The sequence below is a fragment of the Vigna umbellata genome, chromosome 1 (genome assembly GCF_029865625.1).
Source record: "Vigna umbellata cultivar VRB3 chromosome 1, Vumbellata_1.0, whole genome shotgun sequence".
Lineage (NCBI taxonomy): Eukaryota > Viridiplantae > Streptophyta > Magnoliopsida > Fabales > Fabaceae > Vigna > Vigna umbellata.
In genome coordinates this window covers 78,546,627-78,569,421 of record NC_142165.1, presented here as the reverse complement: position 1 = coordinate 78,569,421, position 22,795 = coordinate 78,546,627, and the positions used below count along the sequence as shown (strand labels likewise).

Genomic DNA, 22,795 nt, shown 5'->3' with positions numbered 1-22,795 from the left:
ATCTAATGTGGGACTTGAACTCACACTTGGATACCCAACAATTTTTGTATAAATAAGATAATTTTAATTTAGCAAATAAATTATTAAAAATGTAAGGATGTAAGTTGATTTAGTAATTGGTTTTTTGGAGGTGTTGAAATGAATGCATATATAAAGAAGTTATGAAATGTTGTGTGGAGTACATTAAAGTGGATTCTGTTGCCGAGTTCTAGATACTCCTAAATAATTTTTTCAAAGACTCCTATTAGGATCGAGCATGAGATAAGATTACCCTAATCTGAAATTATGATTGGTTATTTAAACTTGAATATGACTTAAATTCAATCTGAAATAAATAAGACAATTATAAATTATAATTATTTATAATTGTCAAAAATTCATCCTTTAAAAAGATTATTATAACACTGAAATTTTATAAATCAACTTAGATTTCAAACGAGGTGGATGAAATTAAATCATGATGACTTGCATCTCTCATAGTACTAACTTTACCGTATATATTGAAGTGTAAGTTATCAAGCAAAACAAAATCATGTGCTATCTTTGGTCCATCCGTTCATTCTTTATTATAGCTTTTATCCTATACCAGTTAAAACTTTTTTCCAATTACTAAACGTTGGGAAACATAATATAGCTGGTGACATTGTTAAACAAAGAATTTAATGACAATAGTTGTACGGGTAAAATTTAGGATATAATTTTGTATAAGTACTATAATTTTAAAAATAAATTTGTTATTATATAGTATCACTTAACTGTCACACAATAAGAAAATAATTTCTTTAATGAAAACATACTCATAAATAAAGTAAAAATAAAAACACAATAAATTTAAGTGTGTTCAGTACTTCAAAAGCTATATTCATATATTATTACTTAATGTATAATTTTTAGGTTTAATGTCTACGGAGGTCCCTATTTATGCGGATTTGTATAAATTGGGTCTTCGTATTTTGAAAGCTCTCAATCGGGTCCTTATTTTGGTAAAATTGAGTCAATGATGTCCTTGCCGTTAATTGCTGTGGACGGTGTTAATTTTCTTGCATTGTGGCATGCTGAGGTGTCCTTTAATTATGACGTGACATAGGTTAACCAACCAGAACATACCACCTCACGCCTCCTGCCACATCATCTATGACTTATCCACAGAAACCTTAATTTCCAAACCCTAGCTATTATGCGCCGCCACCGCCATCCTCGCCAGCAGTCGTCCCTTCAACCTTCACTGTGAACCTCCATGGTTGTCGCAAGTCCTCTGTCAGTCTTCTCCTTTGTCAATTACAAGCAACCTGCAGAAGATCAAACTACAGAACCCAGAATTGCGCATCTACTTCTCGCACAAGAATCTACTCCATCATCTTCTCCATGGCAGCCACACGAGTCACACATCACAATCGCGATTGAGCCACGTTTAAGTAACCACAAAATCATCACAGACGACGAACCAATTCGCTAGCCACCGTTGTCCGCCACTTCGCCAGCCACGAGCAACCTCTGAAAAACGTGAAAACGAGAACGCTCAAATCACAACAATTAAACCCCCAAATCGTGAACCTCCTTCAGTTCGTTCATCTCTGTGCCATTGATGAAGCTAACCTGCAAACAGAACAATCAAACCCTAAATCACAAAATCCCAAAATTGAGCAAGCAGAGAACGTGAAATTTTCGCATCGCATCTACACCAGTACTGAGAGGCCATTAACCCAAATTTTCAGTCCGAACCCTAACCCAAATATCGCAACAAAACGGAGGGATAATAGGAATAATCCAATCCTCAAATTTGCAGTAGTTTTCATTAGGGACCAACAAATTACCAATCTGATTAAACCCTTTTGAGCGTAGATACGCTCCAGACAGAGAGAAATCTCCTATAAATGTTGGTGCAAGGCACTTAATAACATCTTCTTCAATGCCACTTATAGTTGTAATAACTACATCAACCTGCACATTGCAAAACACATACAAAAAAAGGAAATTTAATAACTTGACTTGAATTTACTATTTAACCATGATGGTGTGAGAAGCATTGAAGAATACCATTGCAAAGGCTTGAATTAGCCTTCGAACAAGGGAAAGTAACTCACCATGCGATGTTGAACAAGAAACCGAACAATGTGTCTAACACCAGAGGAAATAAGATTAGAAGTGAAACCCAGAAACACTTTACAAGTCACAGATTTTCGGTACTCCAAGTCCCTCTCATGGTCACTGCAATCCTTAGTCACAGCTTCATCAACTAGCCTCCAATCTAGCTTTAACCCAAAAATCACAACTCAATACCTTCTCAATCAGAAAAGGAAGAGGGGAAGGAAGCTTCCTCCTTAACCCGTGAATCAAAACGGAGGGACGAAGAAGAAACGTGCCCTTGTCTCGTCCCGCCACGCCTCCGTCGGACTCTCGTCGCCTCTGTCGTCAACCCACGTATTTTAAAATTTAAAATGATATAAATATCCACATAATAATCTCACATTGTACCACGTCGTAATTAAAGGACACCTCGGCATGCCACATTGCAAGAAAATTAACGTCGTCCACAACAATTAACGACAAGGGCATTATTGACTCAATTTTACCAAAATAGGAACCCGATTGAGAACTTTCAAAATACGAGGACTCAATTGATAGAAATCCGCATAAATAGATACCTCTGAAGACATTAAACCTAATTTTTATGATAAATTTGTAAAATCTTGTGTATTTTTTTTAACGAAAGTTATAAACTCTCATAATATTTAAGTTTTTCTTATATAAAAAAAACTTATTAAGTTGTGATGTCAATACTTAAATAAAATTTTTATTTTTTAAAAATAGTTTCATATTTTCCCTTCGTATTATTCAATATAGAGTTTATATATATTTTCTTTTACATTAATTATCAGAGCTTATTTGTATAAAGAAAAATGAAAAAACCCCTTCTCTCCTTTGATTGTTCTCTAAAATTTCCCATGATGAAATTGCTTCTTTTTTTTCTATCATTCCAGAACTTAGATGTTTCTCTCAGTTATTTCTAGGTCCAACATGTAAGCTTTTTCAAACAGGGAGAGGTTTCTTAAATTTCAAGAAACAATTTGGCCATGAAATCATCAGATTGTGTATCGACTTATATTTTTTAACCACCAACATCAACAAACAACATCAAACTACGTTGTTCAAAATGTTTTCACGAAATTCAATCTCATAGATCAATCTACTACCATATAAAAAATATACATGATCCCTCCATCTTGAATCAACTATAACTACATGAATAGACTCTAGTTTCAAACATATAAATCAATTAACAGTGTCATGAAAGTACACAACCTATCAATCTTGAACCAACTAAGATATGAGATTACATCGCTCAACGACAAATTAAGAAAAACTATCACATACATGTGCTGTTGAACTTTCCTTTTTACTGCACGACATGCACACCTCATACTCTTCACCCATGCTTCCTTTAAAAAAAGCATATATTTTTCACAAAAATGTCTTTATCAAATTACTCTCCCATATTAATATCTCATTGGATACACAAAAGAAAAAAAAAGATGGCATTGACCATCTAACAAAAGGCTTCTACATTGGTCCCAATGATCTATATATACTTCTTTTCATATTCATAATAAAGAATATACTGCACATTAAAGTACTCATATTTTTTTCTACAAATTACAATTTTCTTATTCTGAGAAGAATTTAAATCTAAAACTTGTTAATGAAGTATCTATCGCCAAACCATTTCGATTCAAAGACCCTTTTGAAACGTAAACTTTTGTTGTTGTTCTTTTCTGATAACTTTTTGAGTGAGATCACGTGCAAGGCTGCGGGTGATGCCATTTGGTAATTAGGGTTAAAGTGAAAATCTTATACTGCAACTAAAATATCTTTGTTCCATATTAAAAAGAGAAGAGCATATTAAAGTACGTGGTTGATTATACAAGTTGAGAGAAACGTACCACACAATAACACACTATCCCTTTTTATTCACAGCTAGCTAGATAGGTGATATCTCTCGGTTATCGACATATTTATGGTGTCCAGTGCATTGACAAGACAAAACCAGCTTGATTCGATTAGATTTCCAACTTACCAAAAGTCATTCATTCATTCTAATCTATAATCTATTTTTCCACAATGATTTTGAAGCAAAATGAATAGTCATTAGATCAAACATACTCCACAAAATCAAATAAAAATCTCACATAATAAATTAAGGCTTAAAGTTTTTCCTTTAAAGCTGAAAATTAGTACTTTTGATCCTCACATGACTGTAGTTAACATTTATGTATTCAACAAAATATTAATTGATTATTCCAAACAAACATTCAATATTGGAAAAAGAAAAATTCATAAGATTTATTGAATAAATGTTATTTATCTATTGTAGAATGAATATTAAAAAAGATTATTTGAAATTTTGGAAACATAAAAATTAAAAAAAACTGTAACATCCCAAAATATAGCATAAAACTATAAAGGAGTTATCATATAATAATACTGAAAATAAAGTTAACCTTACAGCTATTACAAAATAACCATAAAATTTAGAACTTTACAAAATTCTTATACTACTACTAAACTATGTACGTAACCGAACGATTATTAGGAATCTAGAGTTATAACCGAATGGTTAATACAAAACTATTCACAAGACCGAGGAGTCTTTTACTAAGCCGAGGGGTCCTCTCCTTCCAAGGACTGGTCCACCGAGAACACCTCTCCAACTGCTCACACCCACATGATAATCATTGCAAAAAAAAGAACCGAACAGGAAACATGGACAAAACAGGAAATAAGGGTAAGCTAATGTAATTTAATTGTATACACATACATACATTTCGAACAAGTCCAAACAATGCAAGACTGAACACTACAACATACCAAAACCGAATACAAGTAAGCATATACAAACCGAACACTCAAGTAGTTATAACCGAACACTATAATTCATGCATAGACCGAACACCTGACTTGAGCATCCAGATTGTATGAATGTGTAGCTACATGCGTTTCTGCACTTGTGATGGTGAAACAACAAGACCCCCATCAAGCTAACCCACAAGGTTAGTCTAGTGAAGATTACCTCGATACCCTGAGGTTAAAGGACCTTCTGCCATTCTGACACATGAGTTACTTCTCTCTACTTAAGAATGAGTAATCACAGAATATTAAGATCAACACTAGCTTAGCACGATACCCACATTCATACTTTACAATTCAAATACCATCCACGAGACATTCCTCCTTGGAATTCTCTTCCACATTACTTGAAAACATAAATCCTCATATATTAACATATCATGTCATTCACCAATCATATACTCACTCATAAGACTGGAAACCCTGTGAACTTTGGAGACTGAACAGTTTCTCACCACCCAAGGACAAGACCGAACAGTTTATAACAAACAAGAACTAACAATTGACCGGACACTAGCGAAGGCCAACTACTAAGGAAAAAACAAACACTACATTAAAGTTGAGTACTAAAACTAGGTTGAATACCAGGACTAAATCGAATGTTAGTATAAGACCGAGAGTTAACACTAGCATAACTGTTAATATAAGACAGAGCGCTAACACTGGCATAACTGCTAGTTAAGACCGAGCACTAACACTAGCATAATTGCTAGTATAAGACTGAGCGCTAACACTAGCATAACTACTAGTATAAGACCGAGCGCTAACACTACCATAACTGCTAGTATAAGACCGAGCGCTAACACTAGCATAACCGTTAGTATAAGACCGAGCACTTGACCAAGACCGAACGACCAACTGTGCACACTCCGCGTTTTGCATAATTCTGCAAAATTCTACAGAATTATGAAGAACACCAAAAGTTACCCAAAACCATATATTTTTCCCAAGTTCTAATCCTCCAAACATGATTCCTACACCACTACAACCTATCTATGGGTGCCTCAACATCTCTAACCTTCCTTCACAAAATTTCACACCAAAACCCACCCAAAAATCTACATAAAACTCAAGTCAAGAACCCAAAATCATATTTTACCTTTATACATTTTTGGCCAACTTAATAATTCTAACATGTCAAAATGCTCTTGTTCAAACTCACCTTACTGTCAAAAACCACTCCCAACCTCAAACTCTCATTTTTCACTCTCTCACATCCTCAAATTGACACTAATAGAACACTTTTTCTACATAATACTCCCTAAATCCAGTTCACAAAGTTCAATCCTTACATTCAATCGAAAACAGAAAGTCAACATGCATTTCAATCAATCATACAATTCATTTCAAACATATAAAAATACAAATTAAATTATTTAACTTCCCTTACCTTAAAATAACTGGACCAAAGGAAAACCTTCACTGAATTGGTTATCCCACAAGCACAAACACAACCTACAAATCTTTGGATTGGTGAGAAAAAACCATCCACTGAACCAGAACTAAGAATTAGACTCAGAGGAGGTGAAGAAGGACACATGCAAGCAGAACACAACTTGCATGCAACTGAAACATGCAGTAAACACCAAGGACAAGAGAAACCACTTACCAGTGATTAAACCAATAATTGAGAGAAGATTCAGCAGTTCCAAACTGCAGAGATACTCAGATTTGAGCTATTGGAAGAACAGCACGACTTGAATCAGTGGAAATCTAGAGAGAATTTGTAGAGAGAAGGAAGAGAAAATAAAACTCAGAAGTTTGGAGAGAAGAGTTTCATGTAGAGAGTGACACTAAATTTTAAAACTTTCGTTTATATACTACCGTCAAAATTGATCGGTCCTCTCAGTTGCATATGTCTTTCTCCACTATCTCTGAATTTCACAGTCTTTACAAAAACATTTTATGTTGATTAAAATAAAAATTTTCGCATCCTGTGAATGTTAAAAATATTAATTTCAAATTTTATACAAATAAAAGACATTTTCTTAAGAAAAAACAAATCAAAATTTACAGATTTTAACTTAAAAACATATTTAACTATATACGAAGATCCGTACAGATTTCGGCTACCTGCTATCATCACCCCCACAAGCTGCGTACATCTTTTTGCTGAATCAATCTTTTTTGATAAAAGAATAAATTAAGTCAATAAAGATTATCACTACCAAATATTAAACTCAGATTGTGTCTAATCGATTCAATTTGGATTCAACAGAGGTGTTTACTTAAGGAGTACTAGCAACGGCGGAACATATATAATAAAATATATTAATTCCATTAATTTATCAAAATAACAACATTTTGATTGGGTGGTTTAGAAAGACCTGTCGATTTATTTTATTTTTTTACCAAAGAAGCTAACACACTAAATAAGAGATTTTAATATATTAAGTATTTTAAAATATATACATATATCACAATGATTTTTTTTATTATATATAACTTTTTTATTAGTATATATATATATATATATAATGTATTACGGCATGAAGAAAATTTTAACTTTCTTATAAAATATTGAAACGTCTTCATTTTTAATGAATATTTGGAAAAAAGTTTTAAATACTGAATGCTTTGAGTACTTCAAGAAATACATTTCAAACCAAAGTCTCAAATCTTAATGAGAATTACGATTGGCAAAAATAACTGATTTGTACTGTATTATAGTTAACTATACTATATTATACTTAAAAAAATGATTCACTTTTACTAAACGTCCAGTATACTATTTTATGGTTTAGTTTTTAACAGTTTCGGTTTAGTTAACTGTGAGAAATGTATCTACTCTTTTCTCTTCTTTACTTTCCGTTCAACTGCTTTGTCTTGCCAAGAGAATGTTATTTAATAATAAAATATTAATAAAAGAAATTGTTCACATAAAAAATTAATAGTGAATTTTTTAAGACAAAATTTTTTTATCACAAATTTTTATATTTTTTTTATAATAAACATATATTACTTTTTAAATAATATTATTTTAAGTAATAAAAGTAAAATATTTTTTTTTTAAATTTAACTTTATTAAATGAATAAGTAATAGAAATCATAAAAGAAAAAAAGACTATATAAAAAAAATAATACTTTAAATATATTATATTCTTTAACATATTATTAAATATGTAAATATATGTTAAAAAAACTTTTAATGATATTGAAATGTGTGTAAGCGCACACACTAAAATAACTATTTATTTTAAAAATCAACTTACTTTAAAATAAATATCAATATTATTATTTTTAAATGATAGTATTTTATAGACTAAAACTAAAATATATTTTTTAACGTTAAATTTTATTAAATGACTATATAATGAAATATCATAAAAAAATAGTAATATAGCAAAAATAATTAATATTATAAAAATATCAAATGACAAAAAAATTAACAAACGTTTATTAAGAGTAAATTTTCTAGTATAATCTTTTATTATATTATAATAATTAATAAATATTAGTTTAATTTTTACATAATAAAATATAAATAATAAATAATTGATTAATAAAACAATTTTATGAGGCAAAATAATAAATATAAATAAAAAATTATAAAATAAAATAAGTAGATAAAAAGATAAAATAAATTAGGTTTAATACCCAATTTTGTCCCCAGTTTGGTTCGAAAATCTCAATTTAGTTCCTCTTTAGAAAAGTAATTGTAATGGATCCTTACTTGTAATTATGTGAGTCAAGTTAGTCCCTTCTGTTAAATATAAGCAAACGGAGTTAATGGGTTGATGATGTGACAGTATTCAGTGGTTAGGTGTCAACATGCAATTTTGTGCGTGCTTACGTGGTGTTAGGGCAACTGATTTTAAAATTGGGTTTTAATTAGAAATTGGGTTTATTTAATTGGGGATAAATTGGCAGCAGTTAGGGTTTGTAATTAATTTTGTGCAATTGAACAGAAAGAAAGTTAGGGCAGCTGGAGTTCTTCACGTACATTGCCAACACGGAACAGTTGTGGGTGTTCTTCTTGTTCATGATCTTCTCATTTGTGTTGTTCTTGTTTACGGGTTGTGCTTAAGTCAGTGGTTGCTGGTGGTTCGTGGTTGGCGAGTTGTTCTTCCTTCTTAGTGGTTGTCTCGCTTTGGGCTTCGCAATGTCTTCGAATCACGGTTGTTCGTCTTGCTCATGGGGGAGCTCTCGTGGTGGTTCATCCAGAGGATTGGTTGGAAGCCAAATATGCCATTGTGGGGAGGCTGGTGTGTTGAGAGTGACAAAAACAGTTAAGAACGAGGGGAAACAATTCTGGGGCTACCCTAACTACAAGGTTTGTAGTTTAATGTTTGTGATAAATTATTTTTATTTATTAATGAAATTTTTGTGGTTGGATACTTTGAACAGCGGACAAGAAATATGTTACCAATAAGGAGTATTGGTAAAACCTGAAGATGTGTTTTGATGATGCTGCAACTTATAGATTTTGGATGTAGTAGGAAAATATTTAAAAAAAGCAACTTGTAGATTTTGAATGTAGTAGGAAAATGTTAAACATTGTAATTTTTACAGTATAATCGATTATGGTTAAGCAATAATCGATTATCACAAGTCATACTTGAATAATCGATTATCACTTCATATAATCGATTATCACTTTTTTAAAAACTCTGTAATGGACTTGAATAATCGATATCACTTACAATAATCGATTATTCATGGCAGTTGGGAGCTGACCTTTGGCATTCAGTGTACTTGGCTATATAATTTGATTTGGAGAAATCAGAAGAGAACGTTTTTGAACTGAGAAAGCTTAGAACACTGTGTGTCAGAGGAACGTTCTTAGAGAGCTTTTTGTTCATTGTTCCCTTGCTTGGTCTTGTGAAAGGAGAGGCTCGCGTATCGTGTGTCGATAGTCGGAGCAGACTCTCTTCAAGTTAGCAAGGTACTCTGCCTGGTCTTGTGTAAGGAGAAGCTTGCGAATCGTTGGTCGATTGCCGGAGCGGTTCTCTTCAAGTTGGTAGAGTAGTTCTTTTCGTTTTATTCCTGTTCATTTGATTGTAATCTGTTAAACCATTTTTAGTGGAACTGTTAATCACTATTTATAGTGATTAACGACTGGACGTAGATTCTGTTGAATCGAACCAGGATAAAAATATCTGTGTGATTTTTCTATTCCTACACTCATATTATTTTACGTATATCAACTGTTTGATTAATTTTCTGAAAGAAAATTATTTTTACTAAAAGGACCAAATTATTTTTAATTGTGATCGAACACGCTTTCCGCTCTCTGAGTTTTAATTCTGCGCTATACTCTTTGAAAAATACCCCCTCCGATACCAACAATTGGTATCAGAGCTTGCTTTGATAGTTTTTCAAAAAAAAATTTATTTGCAAAAATGGCCGGTCACAATCAAAACCATGTATATGCTGAGGGTGCTTCCATTAACAGACCTCCATTGTTTACTGGTGATAACTATGCTTTTTGGAAAGTGAGAATGGAGATTTTTATGGGGTCTGTTGATAGAGGTATCTGGGAAGCTGTACAAAATGGCCCTTATATTCCTATGAATACTGTTGATGGTGTAGAGACTGAAAAACCTTATTTTAATTGGACTGCTGAAGAAAATAGACGAGCTCAGTTTGATATTAAAGCTCGCAATATAATTTCATCTGCTGTTGTACTTGATGAATTTTATAGAATTTCAGTGTGTAAGACAGCACAGGAAATGTGGGAAGTCCTCAGAGTCACTCATGAAGGAACAGAGGACGTGAAGCGCGCTAGGAAGAACACTCTCATTCAGGAATATGAGATGTTTAGAATGCAACCTGGAGAAACGATCTCTGACGTTCAAAAACGATTCACTCATATTGTGAATCATTTAACAGGGTTGGGTAAGACTTTTGATACTGATGAACTTAATGTGAAAATTCTGAAATCTCTGACAGGACTTGGCAACCAAAGGTGACTGCCATCTCGGAATCTCAAAATCTTACTCAGATGTCAATGCCAATCTTGTTTGGAAAGCTCCGTGAGCATGAACTTGAGCTGAGGAGATTGACTGCTGAAGAGGATCAAGGCAAAAGGAAAACTCTAGCTTTCAAGTCTGAAATATCTAAAGGAAAAAGCTCTAAGAGGATCGAAGAAGATGATTCTGATGATGAAGAAAACATGAGCTTGATGATAAAGAAATTTGCAAAGTTCATGAAAGCAAAGGGAAAGGACAAGTTTCACAAAGATAGGAAAGAAAGTCCAGAATCTCCATCAAACGTAAAGTGCTTCGGTTGTGGAGAAAGAGGGCACGTAAAATCTGAGTGTCCAAAAAGCAAGAAAAGTGAAGACAAGAAGGAAAGAAAATTTCAAAGGAAAAAGAAAGCATACATAGCTTGGGAAGACAATGCATCTAGCTCAACAAGCTCAAGTGATTCAGATGAAGAAGCCAATATTTGTCTAATGGCTGACTCAGAAGATACTGGAAGCCAAGTAAGTGATTCCAGCTTTGAATCTAGTGAATTAGACATGCAAAAGGCCTTCTGTGAATTGTTGATTGAATCTGAAAAACTTGATGTTGCACATAAAAAACTTAAGAAAGAGCACAATGAATTAAAATTGAATTATGAAAAGTTGCTTGATGATGAAGTTGTCTTAAGAAATAAAGTTAGTTCTTTAGAAACAAAATTATCTGATGCAAATGCTACTGTTGAACCTGTTGAATGCTTGTCTTGTAAGAATCATATGTTTGATATTGATATACTTGAAAACTTACTTGCAAAGGAAACCAAGAATAATTCACATGCTAAGATAAACCTTAAGAAAAGCAATGTTGAAAATAGAAATATGCATCAAATAAATAAGTCCAAAGTAAGAAGAACTCGTAGAGTTTGGGTTGAAAAAGGGACTTTTGTTAAAAACAAAGTAAGCAATGCTTGTTGTTTTTACTGTATGAAGCATGGACACACATCAAACAAATGCAACATTAAACATTTTGGTGTTCCAAATGGTAAATATGCATGGGTTAAAGTTGTAAAATGATTTATACTTGCATGAACTAACCTCAAGGACCCATAATTAGATTGGGGACCTAAAACTCTTGCTAATTTGTTTTGTAGGAATCTACTAAGTCAAAGAAGTCATTGTGGTATCTTGACAGTGGTTGCTCAAGACACATGACTGGTGACAAGAAAAGATTCATCTCTTTTGAGAAGAAGAAGCAAGGATTTGTAACGTATGGGGATAACAATAAAGGCAGAATAATGGGTACTGGAAACATTGGAGGAGGAAACACTTTGACAATAAAAGACGTCTTATACGTTGAAGGCCTCAAACATAATTCTAAGCATAAGCCAACTATGCGACAAAGGTTTCAAGGTAACTTTTGAGAGTGACAAATGTACTGTTTATTTTAAAAATTCTGCTGAAATTGCTTTGCAAGGTGTTAGGCATAATAACATATATTTGATTGATATTGAGAGTGAATCTAGTCATAGTATAACATGCTTAGTTGCTAAAGAAGAAAATCCATGGCTATGGCACAAAAGAGCTGCACATATTCACATGCAACACTTAAATAAATTAATCTCTAAGGATCTTGTGATTGGTTTGCCTAAACTAAAATTTGAGAAAGATAAACTTTGTTCTGCATGTCAAAAGGGTAAACAAACCAAATCTTCATTTCATCTAAAAGCATGATTTCAACATCAAAACCTTTAGAACTTTTGCATATGGACTTGTTTGGTCCATCTAGAATTAAAAGTTTTGGTGGAAACTACTATGCTCTTGTAATTGTTGATGATTACTCTAGATTTACTTGGACTTCTTTTTAACTCTGAAAAGTGAAGCTTTCAAAGCATTTAAAACTTTTGCTAAACGTATTCAAAATGAAAAAGATTTGAAAATCAAAACTTTGAGAAGTGATCATGGTGGTGAATTTGAAAATGAATCGTTTGGAAAATTTTGTGAAGAATTTGGCATTGCACATAATTTTTCTGCACCTAGAACTCCCCAACAGAATGGTGTTGTTGAAAGGAAAAATAGATCATTAGAAGAATTAGCTAGAACACTTATGAATGAATCTAATGTGCCAAAATACTTTTGGGCTGATGCAGTAAGTACTGCTTGTTATGTGTTAAATAGGATGCTTATTAGGCCAATTCTAAAATTAACTCCATATGAACTGTTGAATGGTAGAAAACCAAATATATCTCATTTGAAAATTTTTGGATGCAAATGCTTTGTCTTAAATAATGGAAAAGATAATCTTGGAAAATTTGATGCAAAATCTGATGAAGCAATTTTTCTAGGATATTCTTTGACTAGCAAAGCTTATAGAGTGTTCAATAGAAGAACACTGATAATTGAAGAATCAATGCATGTTGTCTTTGATGAGATTGTAGACCTTGAGGTAAATCCTCTTGAGTCAAATAGACCCATTGCAGGTGATGAGGATTACTTAAAAGAAGCCCTTGAGGAGATGTATCTAAATGAAAATTATCCTCCGGAGCTTCAAGAAACACCCCAAGTCGTTGATTCCAAAAGCTATCAACAACCAAGAGGACTATCTTTGGACAACATCATAGGAGATATATCAAAAGGGGTAACTACTAGACATAATTTAAATAATTTTTGTCTAACTGTTGCTTTTGTGTCTCAGGTAGAACCTAAAAATATAAAGGAAGCTCTTCAAGATGACAAGTGGTGCATTGCTATGCAAGAAGAGCTAAATCAATTTGAAAGGAATGAAGTTTGGGAACTTATTCCAAAACAAGAAGAATTCCAAGTCATAGGAACAAAATGGGTATTCAGGAACAAGCTTGATGAGGATGGAAACATCACAAAGAATAAAGCAAGGCTAGTTGCTAAGGGATACTGTCAAGAGGAAGGTATAGATTATGATGAAACGTATGCACCGGTAGCCAGGTTAGAAGCAATTAGATTATTACTTGCATATGCATCTTTGATGAAATTTAAACTATATCAAATGGATGTAAAAAGTGCTTTCTTAAATGGTTTTATAAAAGAAGAAGTGTATGTTAGTCAACCTCCTGGCTTTGAAGATTTTAAATTCCTGATCATGTTTACAAGTTGAAAAAGGCCCTTTATGGTCTTAAACAAGCACCTAGGTCTTGGTATGAAAGACTTAGTACCTTTTTAATTGAAAATGAATTTTCTAGAGGAAAGGTTGATTCAACCTTATTCATTAAGAAAGTAGGAAAACACATTTTAATCGTGCAAGTTTATGTAGATGATATCATTTTTGGGTCAACTGATGATTCTTTGTGTGAAGAGTTTGCAAAAATAATGCAAGGTGAATTTGAGATGTCTATGATGGGTGAGTTAAACTTTTTCTTAGGACTACAGATAAAACAAATGAATGGTGGAACATTCATCTCCCAAACTAAATACTGTAGAGAAATTCTTAGAAAATTTGGTATGGATAGCTGCAAGGAAGCTAGTACACCCATGGGTACTTCATGTTATTTAGATAAGGATGAAATTGGAAAAGGAGTGAATGAAACCATGTTTAGAGGCATGATAGGATCCTTGCTATACTTAACTGCTAGTAGACCAGATATTATGCAGAGTGTTTGTTTGTGCTAGATACCAAGCCAATCCTAAAGAATCTCATTTGACTGCAGTTAAGAGAATTCTAAAATATCTTAAGGGAACTACTTCATTTGGACTTTGGTATCCCTCTGATGCCTCACCTAGTTTAATAGGATACTCTGATGCAGATTATGGTGGCTGTAAAATTGATAGAAAAAGTACTAGTGGAACCTGTCATTTCTTGGGATGTTCTTTAGTGTCATGGCACTCAAAGAAACAAGCATGTGTAGCTTTGTCTACCACCGAAGCTGAATATATTGCAGCTGGAAACTGTTGTGCCAAATTTTGTGGATGAAACAACAATTGGAAGACTTTGATATCTTCCTTGACAAAATTCCTCTAAAATGTGACAATACTAGTGCGATAAATTTGACCAAGAACCCCATAATGCATTCAAGAACTAAGCATATAGAAATTAGGCACCATTTCTTAAGAGATCATATTCAAAAGGGGGATTGTCAAATTGAATATGTTGATACCTTACATCAATTAGCTGATATCTTTACCAAGGCTCTACCTAAAGATAGATTTTTTGAGCTTAGAAGAGAGTTAGGAGTGTTAGACATATCTTAGAATCAAAATCTATGCAAATTTTTGCATTTTTCGTAAACTTAACGCTTCATAATCGATTATCACTAAGTTATAATCGATTATTCATGCATAAAATTCAATTCTGGAAAATCTTGAGCAGATAATCGATTATCATTATGCATAATCGATTATCATGCAATTCTGGGCAGTAATTATTGAACTGATAATCGATTATCACGAGCCATAATCGATTATCGCGCTGACAGTTTCAAAAATAGAGCCGTTGGAGCATCCCATAACGGCTATAAACGGCCATAAATGGCTAGTTTTTCCATTTTTCTTATAAATAGCCCCCCATAATCGATTATTAGACACTCCTTTGCACCCAAATACTGCTGAAATCAAATCTAGAGCTCAAATCTTCTTCATTTCTCTTCACCTTCTCAAAATCTCATTTTCCCATTCTTCCTCCATGGCTGACTCAAGAAGGCACCGTCGCAGAACAGCTGGAGCCTCCTCTTCTTCTCAACCACGTCTTGCAAACATAGATGGATGGATTTCAGATCAAGGGAAACATGCAGACTTTGTTAATTCTTGGCAAGAAAGGAAGATCATGGCGGTAAAGTTTATTCGTCTTGACTTTTTCCGCTTCTATGGCTTTCAATTTCCAAACACTTTTGCTGAGCAGGGGTTAACGCATCTGTTAGAACAAAAAGGATGCATTTATCCTGATCTTATAAGAGTCTTCTACTTCAACTTGCGCTATCGAGATGGGATAATATCTACTAAGGTCAAGGGAGTACGCATCATTTTAGATGATGACGTATGGACCAATGTTGCTCAACTTCCCATCTGGGATGATGCTGTCAAAGTCCATTTAGGACTTGAAGATTTCAACAGGATGATGACTTTTCAATCCTTCCTGCGTCATCCTGAACGGCAAACCATAGAAGGCAATTACTGGTTGGAGGTTTTAAAGTTGAAGAAAGGATGATCCACTACTTGATTGTCTGGATTTTATGTCCTAGAGCAACCAACCATGCTCAATGCTCTGAGCAGGATTTACTTCTGTTGTATGGGATTCTAAATCACATACACATCGACTGGCCTGCTCTCATTGCTGACACAATGGTAAAAGCCAAGAAATCCCATTCATATCAATTTCCCTATGCTCTTCTTATTTCTAGGATTTTAGAATTCAAAGGTGTACCTGTTGAAGGAGAACTCGTTCAAACTATTGAAGCTGTGGGATCAGAAATTGGAGATACTACCTTTCGTCAAATGGGATTCATTACTAGAGGCAGAGTCCTTATTCACAAAGATGATGACCATCCTGATGTAGATGAAGATGATGACATGGACACTCATATGGCTGACCCAGTAAGTGCTGCTGCTCCGTCTGATGCTGGACCATCCAACATACCCTCCTCTTCCTCAACTTCTATGGAAGAACATTTTGCAAGGTTATCTAAACAGTTGGAGGATATGAGTCTTGCACAAAAGACTCACTTTGAGGAGATTTATGAGTGGCAGCGATCTGTTGATGAGTACATGGTTGATCAATTTCTTGATCTTGATGTTCGCCTATCTAACATCGAGGGTCATCTTAATATCCACCTCCTGAACGTTCTCCTAGTCCTGAATTCTAGGTTTTAGGCCTCTAAGTTTGATTGTTATGTTATTTTCTTTATGGTATTTAGTTTCTTAATCTTTATGAATTTCATGTAATTCCTTTCTGTTCTTAATATAATGAGCTTTTATTTTGTGCATATATTCCATTTTTGAGGGGGAGCTCATATTAAGGGGGAGGTTATTACATTATTCTTTTTGCTTATGATCAAAAAGGGGGAGAAGAAATATAAGGGGAGGATTAAAAAAAAAATAGTTTTTAATTGTACAGGTACTGCTAACTCTGTGGTTGTCCATTAGTTTATATATGTTGCAGGTAAACCTGAGTTGCTTTTAAAAAGAGAGTTTTTGATCATCATCAAAAAGGGGGAGATTGTTACCAATAAGGAGTATTGGTAAAACCTGAAGATGTGTTTTGATGATGCTGCAACTTATAGATTTTGGATGTAGTAGGAAAATATTTAAAAAAAGCAACTTGTAGATTTTGAATGTAGTAGGAAAATGTTAAACATTGTAATTTTTACTAGTATAATCGATTATGGTTAAGCAATAATCGATTATCACAAGTCATACTTGAATAATCGATTATCACTTCATATAATCGATTATCACTTTTTTGAAAACTCTGTAATGGACTTGAATAATCGATTATCACTTACAATAATCGATTATTCATGGCAGTTGGGAGCTGACCTTTGGCATTCAGTGTACTTGGCTATATAATTTGATTTGGAGAAATCAGAAGGTAACGTTTTTTGAACTGAGAAAGCTTAGAACACTGTGTGTCAGAGGAACGTTCTTAGAGAGCTTTTTGTTCATTGTTCCCTTGCTTGGTCTTGTGAAAGGAGAGGCTCGCGTATCGTGTGTCGATAGTCGGAGCAGACTCTCTTCAAGTTAGCAAGGTACTCTGCCTGGTCTTGTAAGGAGAAGCTTGCGAATCGTTGGTCGATTGCCGGAGCGGTTCTCTTCAAGTTGGTAGAGTGGTTCTTTTCGTTTTATTCCTGTTCATTTGATTGTAATCTGTTAAACCATTTTTAGTGGAACTGTTAATCACTATTTATAGTGATTAACGACTGGACGTAGATTCTGTTGAATCGAACCAGGATAAAAATATCTGTGTGATTTTTCTATTCCCTACACTCATATTATTTTACGTATATCAACTGTTTGATTAATTTTCTGAAAGAAAATTATTTTTACTAAAAGGACCAAATTATTTTTAATTGTGATCGAACACGCTTTCCGCTCTCTGAGTTTTAATTCCGCTGCGCTATACTCTTCGAAAAATACCCCCTCCGATACCAACAAAATGAAGAACTTCAAGGATGCAATTTCTTTAAATGACTTAATGAAGATTATGTAGATGATGTTGCTAGTACTATTGGTAGGCAAAGGAGGAAGATTAATAGCCTGGAGAAATGTGTTAGGGATTGTCAGAAAAGGGAGAAGATGTTAATATCAATGATATGTTTTCTGGGATTCATTAACATCATTGTTGTATGTATTTTGTTTAAAAGTCCATGATGTGTTCTATTAGATAGTTTATGTGAAGAGTACTTTGGGCAAATTGTAATATGATGTTTTGAAATGAAGATGAAATTTGAATTCAAGCATATGAAATTATGGTTTCAATTTACATTTTGTTTGATATATACAACATAAAATGAGGAAGTGGTGTGTAACTGCCAATAAAATGAGGAAGTGGCTTCTGTAATCCAAAAAGAGAGTTCTGTATAAGAAGGGACTTTTTAGACAAGAAGAAGTATATGTGCATTCTTTTAATCCAAAAAGAGAGTTGTGTAACAGAGGTATTACACACTGTCAGTGTTTGTAATATAATTGAAGAACAAATCCACTGTCAATGTTTGTAATATACAGGACTCTGTTGAACTTCATAATGCACATCCATTCATAATGACATCATAATCGAAAGAGAAGTTGTGATGACAATATAATGAGAAATTGGACTTGTGAAATGCACATCCAAAAGAAAATCTGTCATTGAAATTCATATTATAATCATCCAAACACCATTCATAATTACATCATAATGAAAACAAAATTTGTCATTGAAATTACAAAGTGGACTTCAAATGCACGTCTGACAGTTTACAAAATACATGTCAAGGTTTACAAAATAGCCATCACTTAAGCTAAACATACTTAACCTAAACATACTGTCAGTCCTAAATCACTTTTAAACTTGTGTTGTAGATGGCTGAGTTTGTTCCAAAACGCATTGAGTAAGCTGACTTGGTCCAGTAGTTGGCTGACTTTGTTCAGCTTGTGTTTCAGGTTGCTCAGTTGATTGATATTGACTTTGGTTTGCTGGAGGAGCTTGTAGACAACTATTTCTTTTATGACCAAGCTGTCTACATATGGAACATCTCTTACGAGTTCCATTTTGCTTGAGTTGTGTGTCATCCTTCTTTAGCTCCCAAGCCTCTAGCCTTCTCTTCTTTTTTGGTCTACCAGGCAACACTCTTTATGTTGGAGGCAAAACATCAGGTTGAGAAGTCTTTTCCCATAGCTGAGGACCATTGACAGGGTAGATGATTGGAATATATGTTTCTTGGTAGGTTGACTTTGTAAACCAATGTGGGACGTAGTCTTCTCCATTGATGTTGATAAATGTCATGGCAGCTAGTGCATGACAGCATGGGATGGCTGTTAAAGTCCACTTTCTGCAACTGCATTCCAGTTTATCTATGTCAACCACATACTTGTCACTCATCATTGAAATGTGTCTGACCTCAAAAATTTTTTGTCCTGACCAACTGCAATGATTAAAAGACAAATCAGGGTTTATAGTACAAAATTGAATACATAAAGAAGTCAAATGGTAATGTAGTGATGTCAACATACCTAGGTATCCAGTATTTAGTCAAGTGCAATTCCTTGTCAAATCTTTTTTTAATCTTTGGACAAAGACTACCTTCATATGTACTTATTTTGTTTCTATTTGTTGCCCATCTCTTCAAGAGGTACAGACGAATGTCTTCCATCATTGTGATGATGGGTTTACCTCTTGCATGTAATATTACACTATTAAATGCTTCGGACATATTATTCACTAAGGTGTCACAAACAACATTACTTGTAAACCTTGACCGTGACCAAAATCTACTTACACAAATAAGAAGTGCAAAATATCAGCTAAGAAAACAAAGAACAATTAATAGGAACAATGAATTTTAAAGGCATGTGGATTGACATACCTTGGTGGAATGGCTAATANTCCTTTTTTTCTATTTACCAGGATAGCATGTTATAGATTATATATACATTTCGGAAAATCAGATTTTGTTTTTAAATGAAAAGGTATGTTGGAATTGGTTTCTTGGAAAGTGAATTTTGACTTTTATTTTTAATGTTTTTGACGAAGAGGAATGTTGGAATTTAGTTTTTGGGAATTGAATTCTGAGTTTGTTTTTCATATTTTGACAAAAAGGTAGGTTAGACTTTGGTTTTCGAGAAATCAAATTCTGAGTGTATTTTCAGTTATTTTTATGAAAATGTATGTTGGAATTCGGTTTTCGGTAAATTGAGATTTGACTATTGCTTTTAGTGAATTTTGAGAAGACGTATAGGTTGGAATTTGGATCTCGGAAATCCGAGTTTTGACTATTGTTTTCGGATTTTAGTGTCAAGGAAGGTTTGAAATTGGTTACCAGAATTTTGACTTTTGTTAGCAGTGATTTTTTTATTAAAGGAAGTCAGTTCAAGGTAATTCCATTTTAGAGATAATTTTTTATTTATCTTTTATTTTATTGAAATGAAGAGGTCGAAGGAAAAATTATTTTTTTGTTCTGTAATATAAATATAATTTTTAGGATCGCGATATTCCAACAACGCCAATTTGACAAAGATTTGACAACGCCACATGTCAAGTTTTAATTGGTCGAATTTGAATGTTTTTTTTAATTTAAAATCTGATTTGGAATGGGATGAAGTTTGGATTCCGAAACTGCCCTCTTCGTTTTCGAACTCTATCTTCTCTCCTTATCACTGTCTTCTCTCTCCATTTTAGGGATTTGAATTTCATTTCAACTTCTCTCTTCGTAGCAGTGTTCTCCCTCCTCCATTTTTGCAGTTGTTTGTTCGTCATCATTGAAAGACCAAGTTAAGGTGTTTCTGGGTTGAGAGGTGAGTTCCTGCACCATTGACAAAGAACTGATGTTGTTGTAATCGATTACAGGGAGCTGGTAATCGCTTACCAGTAGAAAAATCTCCTTTTGTACCGAAAGTTGAAGAGTGCTACCCAGACGTGGCTTAAGCACTCCCCAGGAATATTTTGGATTCGTTATGACTGTCTTTTGAAGGTTTTATGGATGGATCATTAATGGAACACTTCAAGTTGGAATATTTCAATATTAAACAAATATAAAAGAAATAATGAAGGGTATTGAGTAATGAAAAATTATAACAATATTAAAAAGCACATACATTAATAAAAAAACGTAATGACATTTCACGAAACAACAAGTTTTGAAATGAAAAGATACATAACAGTATACAATGAAATGTAATCTAAGAAGATGGTTGTCGATCAAATTGATTGCAGAAGTTAATAACTTCTTCCTCTACGAGTTGTGCAAAAATTGTCATGAACTTGAACTACCTTGGTTCAAACACCTATAGGTGGTTTTCTCCAATTGAGGTGAGGTGCATAACCCATGCTGTCAACTTTGACCTTTGCTTAACGTTTTATATATTTCTACCACCTATAACCTTTGCTGGTTGTTTTGCTCATAACTTTCTCCACCGAACTCCAAATGCGTTGATTCTTGTTTTGTTGGAAAGCTCTTTGAGTCTAGATTCCAACAAAACAAGAATCAAGTCATTTGGAGTTCGGTGGAGAAAGTTAAGAATAAAACAAGTAGCAAAGTTCAGAAAAACAGAGTTGGGGAGCAGTGTTCATCTAGATGGGGAGTACAGTTGAAGTTTTTGTACAAATTACCCTTTTTCCTCTGGTAATCGATTACAAGACCCCTGTAATCGATTACAAGAGGAAAAAGGGTAATTTGTATCGAAACTTCAACTGTATTCCCCAGCTAGATGAACACTGCTCCCCATTCTCTATTTTTGTTGAATTTTTCCTTTTTTGAGATGGGTGAGTGAGTTCAATGTTATTCGGTGAGCTCTCTGCACCAATAATGAGGTTAGGTCATTGATTTCTTCAAATAAAAATGTTCATTTAGGTGGTTTTCTCCAATTGAGGTGATGTGCATAACCCATGCTGTCAACTTTGACCTTTACTGACTATTTTAATCATAACTTTTTCCACAGACCTCCAAATGATGTGATTCTTTTTTTATTAGAAATTAGACTCAAATATCTTTCCAATGACTACTAATTTATAATTTTTGGACACCTGAGTAGGTGCAGTTAATTCCTTAAAGTTAACGTTTTATATATTTCTACCACCTCTGACTTTTGCTGGTTGTTTTCCTCAAAATTTTCTCCACCGAACTCCAAATGAGTTGATTCTTGTTTTGTTGGAAAGATCTTTGAGTCTAGATTCCAACAAAACAAGAATCAAGTCATTTGGAGTTCGGTGGAGAAATTTAAGAACAAAACAAGTAGCAAAGGTCAGAAAAACAGAGTTGGGGAGCAATGTTCATCTAGCTCGGGAGTACAGTTGAAGTTTCTGTACAAATTATGCTTTTTCCTCTGCTAATCGATTACAAGACCCCTGTAATCGATTACCAAAAGAAAATGGGTATTTTGTACAGAAACTTCAACTGTACTCCCTAGCTAGATGAACACTACTCCCCATTCTCTATTTTTGTTGAATTTTTCATTTTTTGAGATGGGTGAGTGAGTTAAACGTTATTGGGTGTGCTCCCTGCACCAGTGGAAAAATCCCCTTTTGTACCAAAAGTTAAGGAGTGCTACCCAGACATGGCTGAAGCACTCCCCAACAGTCCTGACGATTGTGTTTTCAAGTTTTTATGGATTGATCCCCCTGTTGGCCATGGTTTAAGGTGTCCATAACAAGCAATTTCGAGTTTGGTGAGACCTATGTGGATGGAAGACCCACGAAGGTTGTTTATAGGTTGAGAAGTGACGTTCTGCACCATTGTTTATAGGTTGTTTATACGAAAAAACAATACCTTTGGAGAAATGATGCCAACAAAACCACTCGCTAACCAAAGAGGAAGGAACAATGCACCTAAGCGA

At 33.8% G+C, this 22,795-nt stretch overlaps 2 protein-coding genes across 2 annotated transcripts; both read right to left on the bottom strand.

Annotated features, from left to right (window-relative positions):
- Positions 1–1,533: 1,533 nt before the first annotated feature.
- Positions 1,534–5,102, bottom strand: LOC148206498 (deoxyhypusine synthase-like). The gene is made up of 5 exons (XM_088108013.1): positions 5,069–5,102; positions 4,821–4,855; positions 2,085–2,252; positions 1,729–1,941; positions 1,534–1,596 (listed from the first exon to the last, which is right to left on the bottom strand). The coding sequence occupies exons 1-5, from the start codon at positions 5,100–5,102 to the stop codon at positions 1,534–1,536; spliced, it is 513 nt and encodes a 170-aa protein (XP_087964139.1).
- Positions 5,103–19,097: 13,995 nt separating this feature from the next.
- LOC148206497 (uncharacterized) lies at positions 19,098–19,617 on the bottom strand. The gene is made up of 2 exons (XM_088108004.1): positions 19,478–19,617; positions 19,098–19,389 (listed from the first exon to the last, which is right to left on the bottom strand). Exons 1-2 carry the CDS (start codon positions 19,615–19,617, stop codon positions 19,098–19,100), a joined length of 432 nt encoding a protein of 143 aa, XP_087964130.1.
- Between the last annotated feature and the right edge of the window lie 3,178 nt (positions 19,618–22,795).

Bases quoted from the DNA above. Each gene is read 5' to 3' on its own strand.
- LOC148206498 (XM_088108013.1), bottom strand. From the start codon at position 5,102: ATGGCAGAAGGTCCTTTAACCTCAGGGTATCGAG. The intron at 1,942-2,084 runs GTGAGTTACTTT...TGCAATGTGCAG, and splicing joins TTCTTGTTCAACATCGCATG to GTTGATGTAGTTATTACAAC. The intron at 1,597-1,728 runs GTTAGGGTTCGG...TTCTGTTTGCAG, and splicing joins CGTTTTGTTGCGATATTTGG to GTTAGCTTCATCAATGGCAC.
- LOC148206497 (XM_088108004.1), bottom strand. From the start codon at position 19,617: ATGGAAGACATTCGTCTGTACCTCTTGAAGAGATGGGCAACAAATAGA. The intron at 19,390-19,477 runs GTATGTTGACAT...TAATCATTGCAG, and splicing joins ACTAAATACTGGATACCTAG to TTGGTCAGGACAAAAAATTT.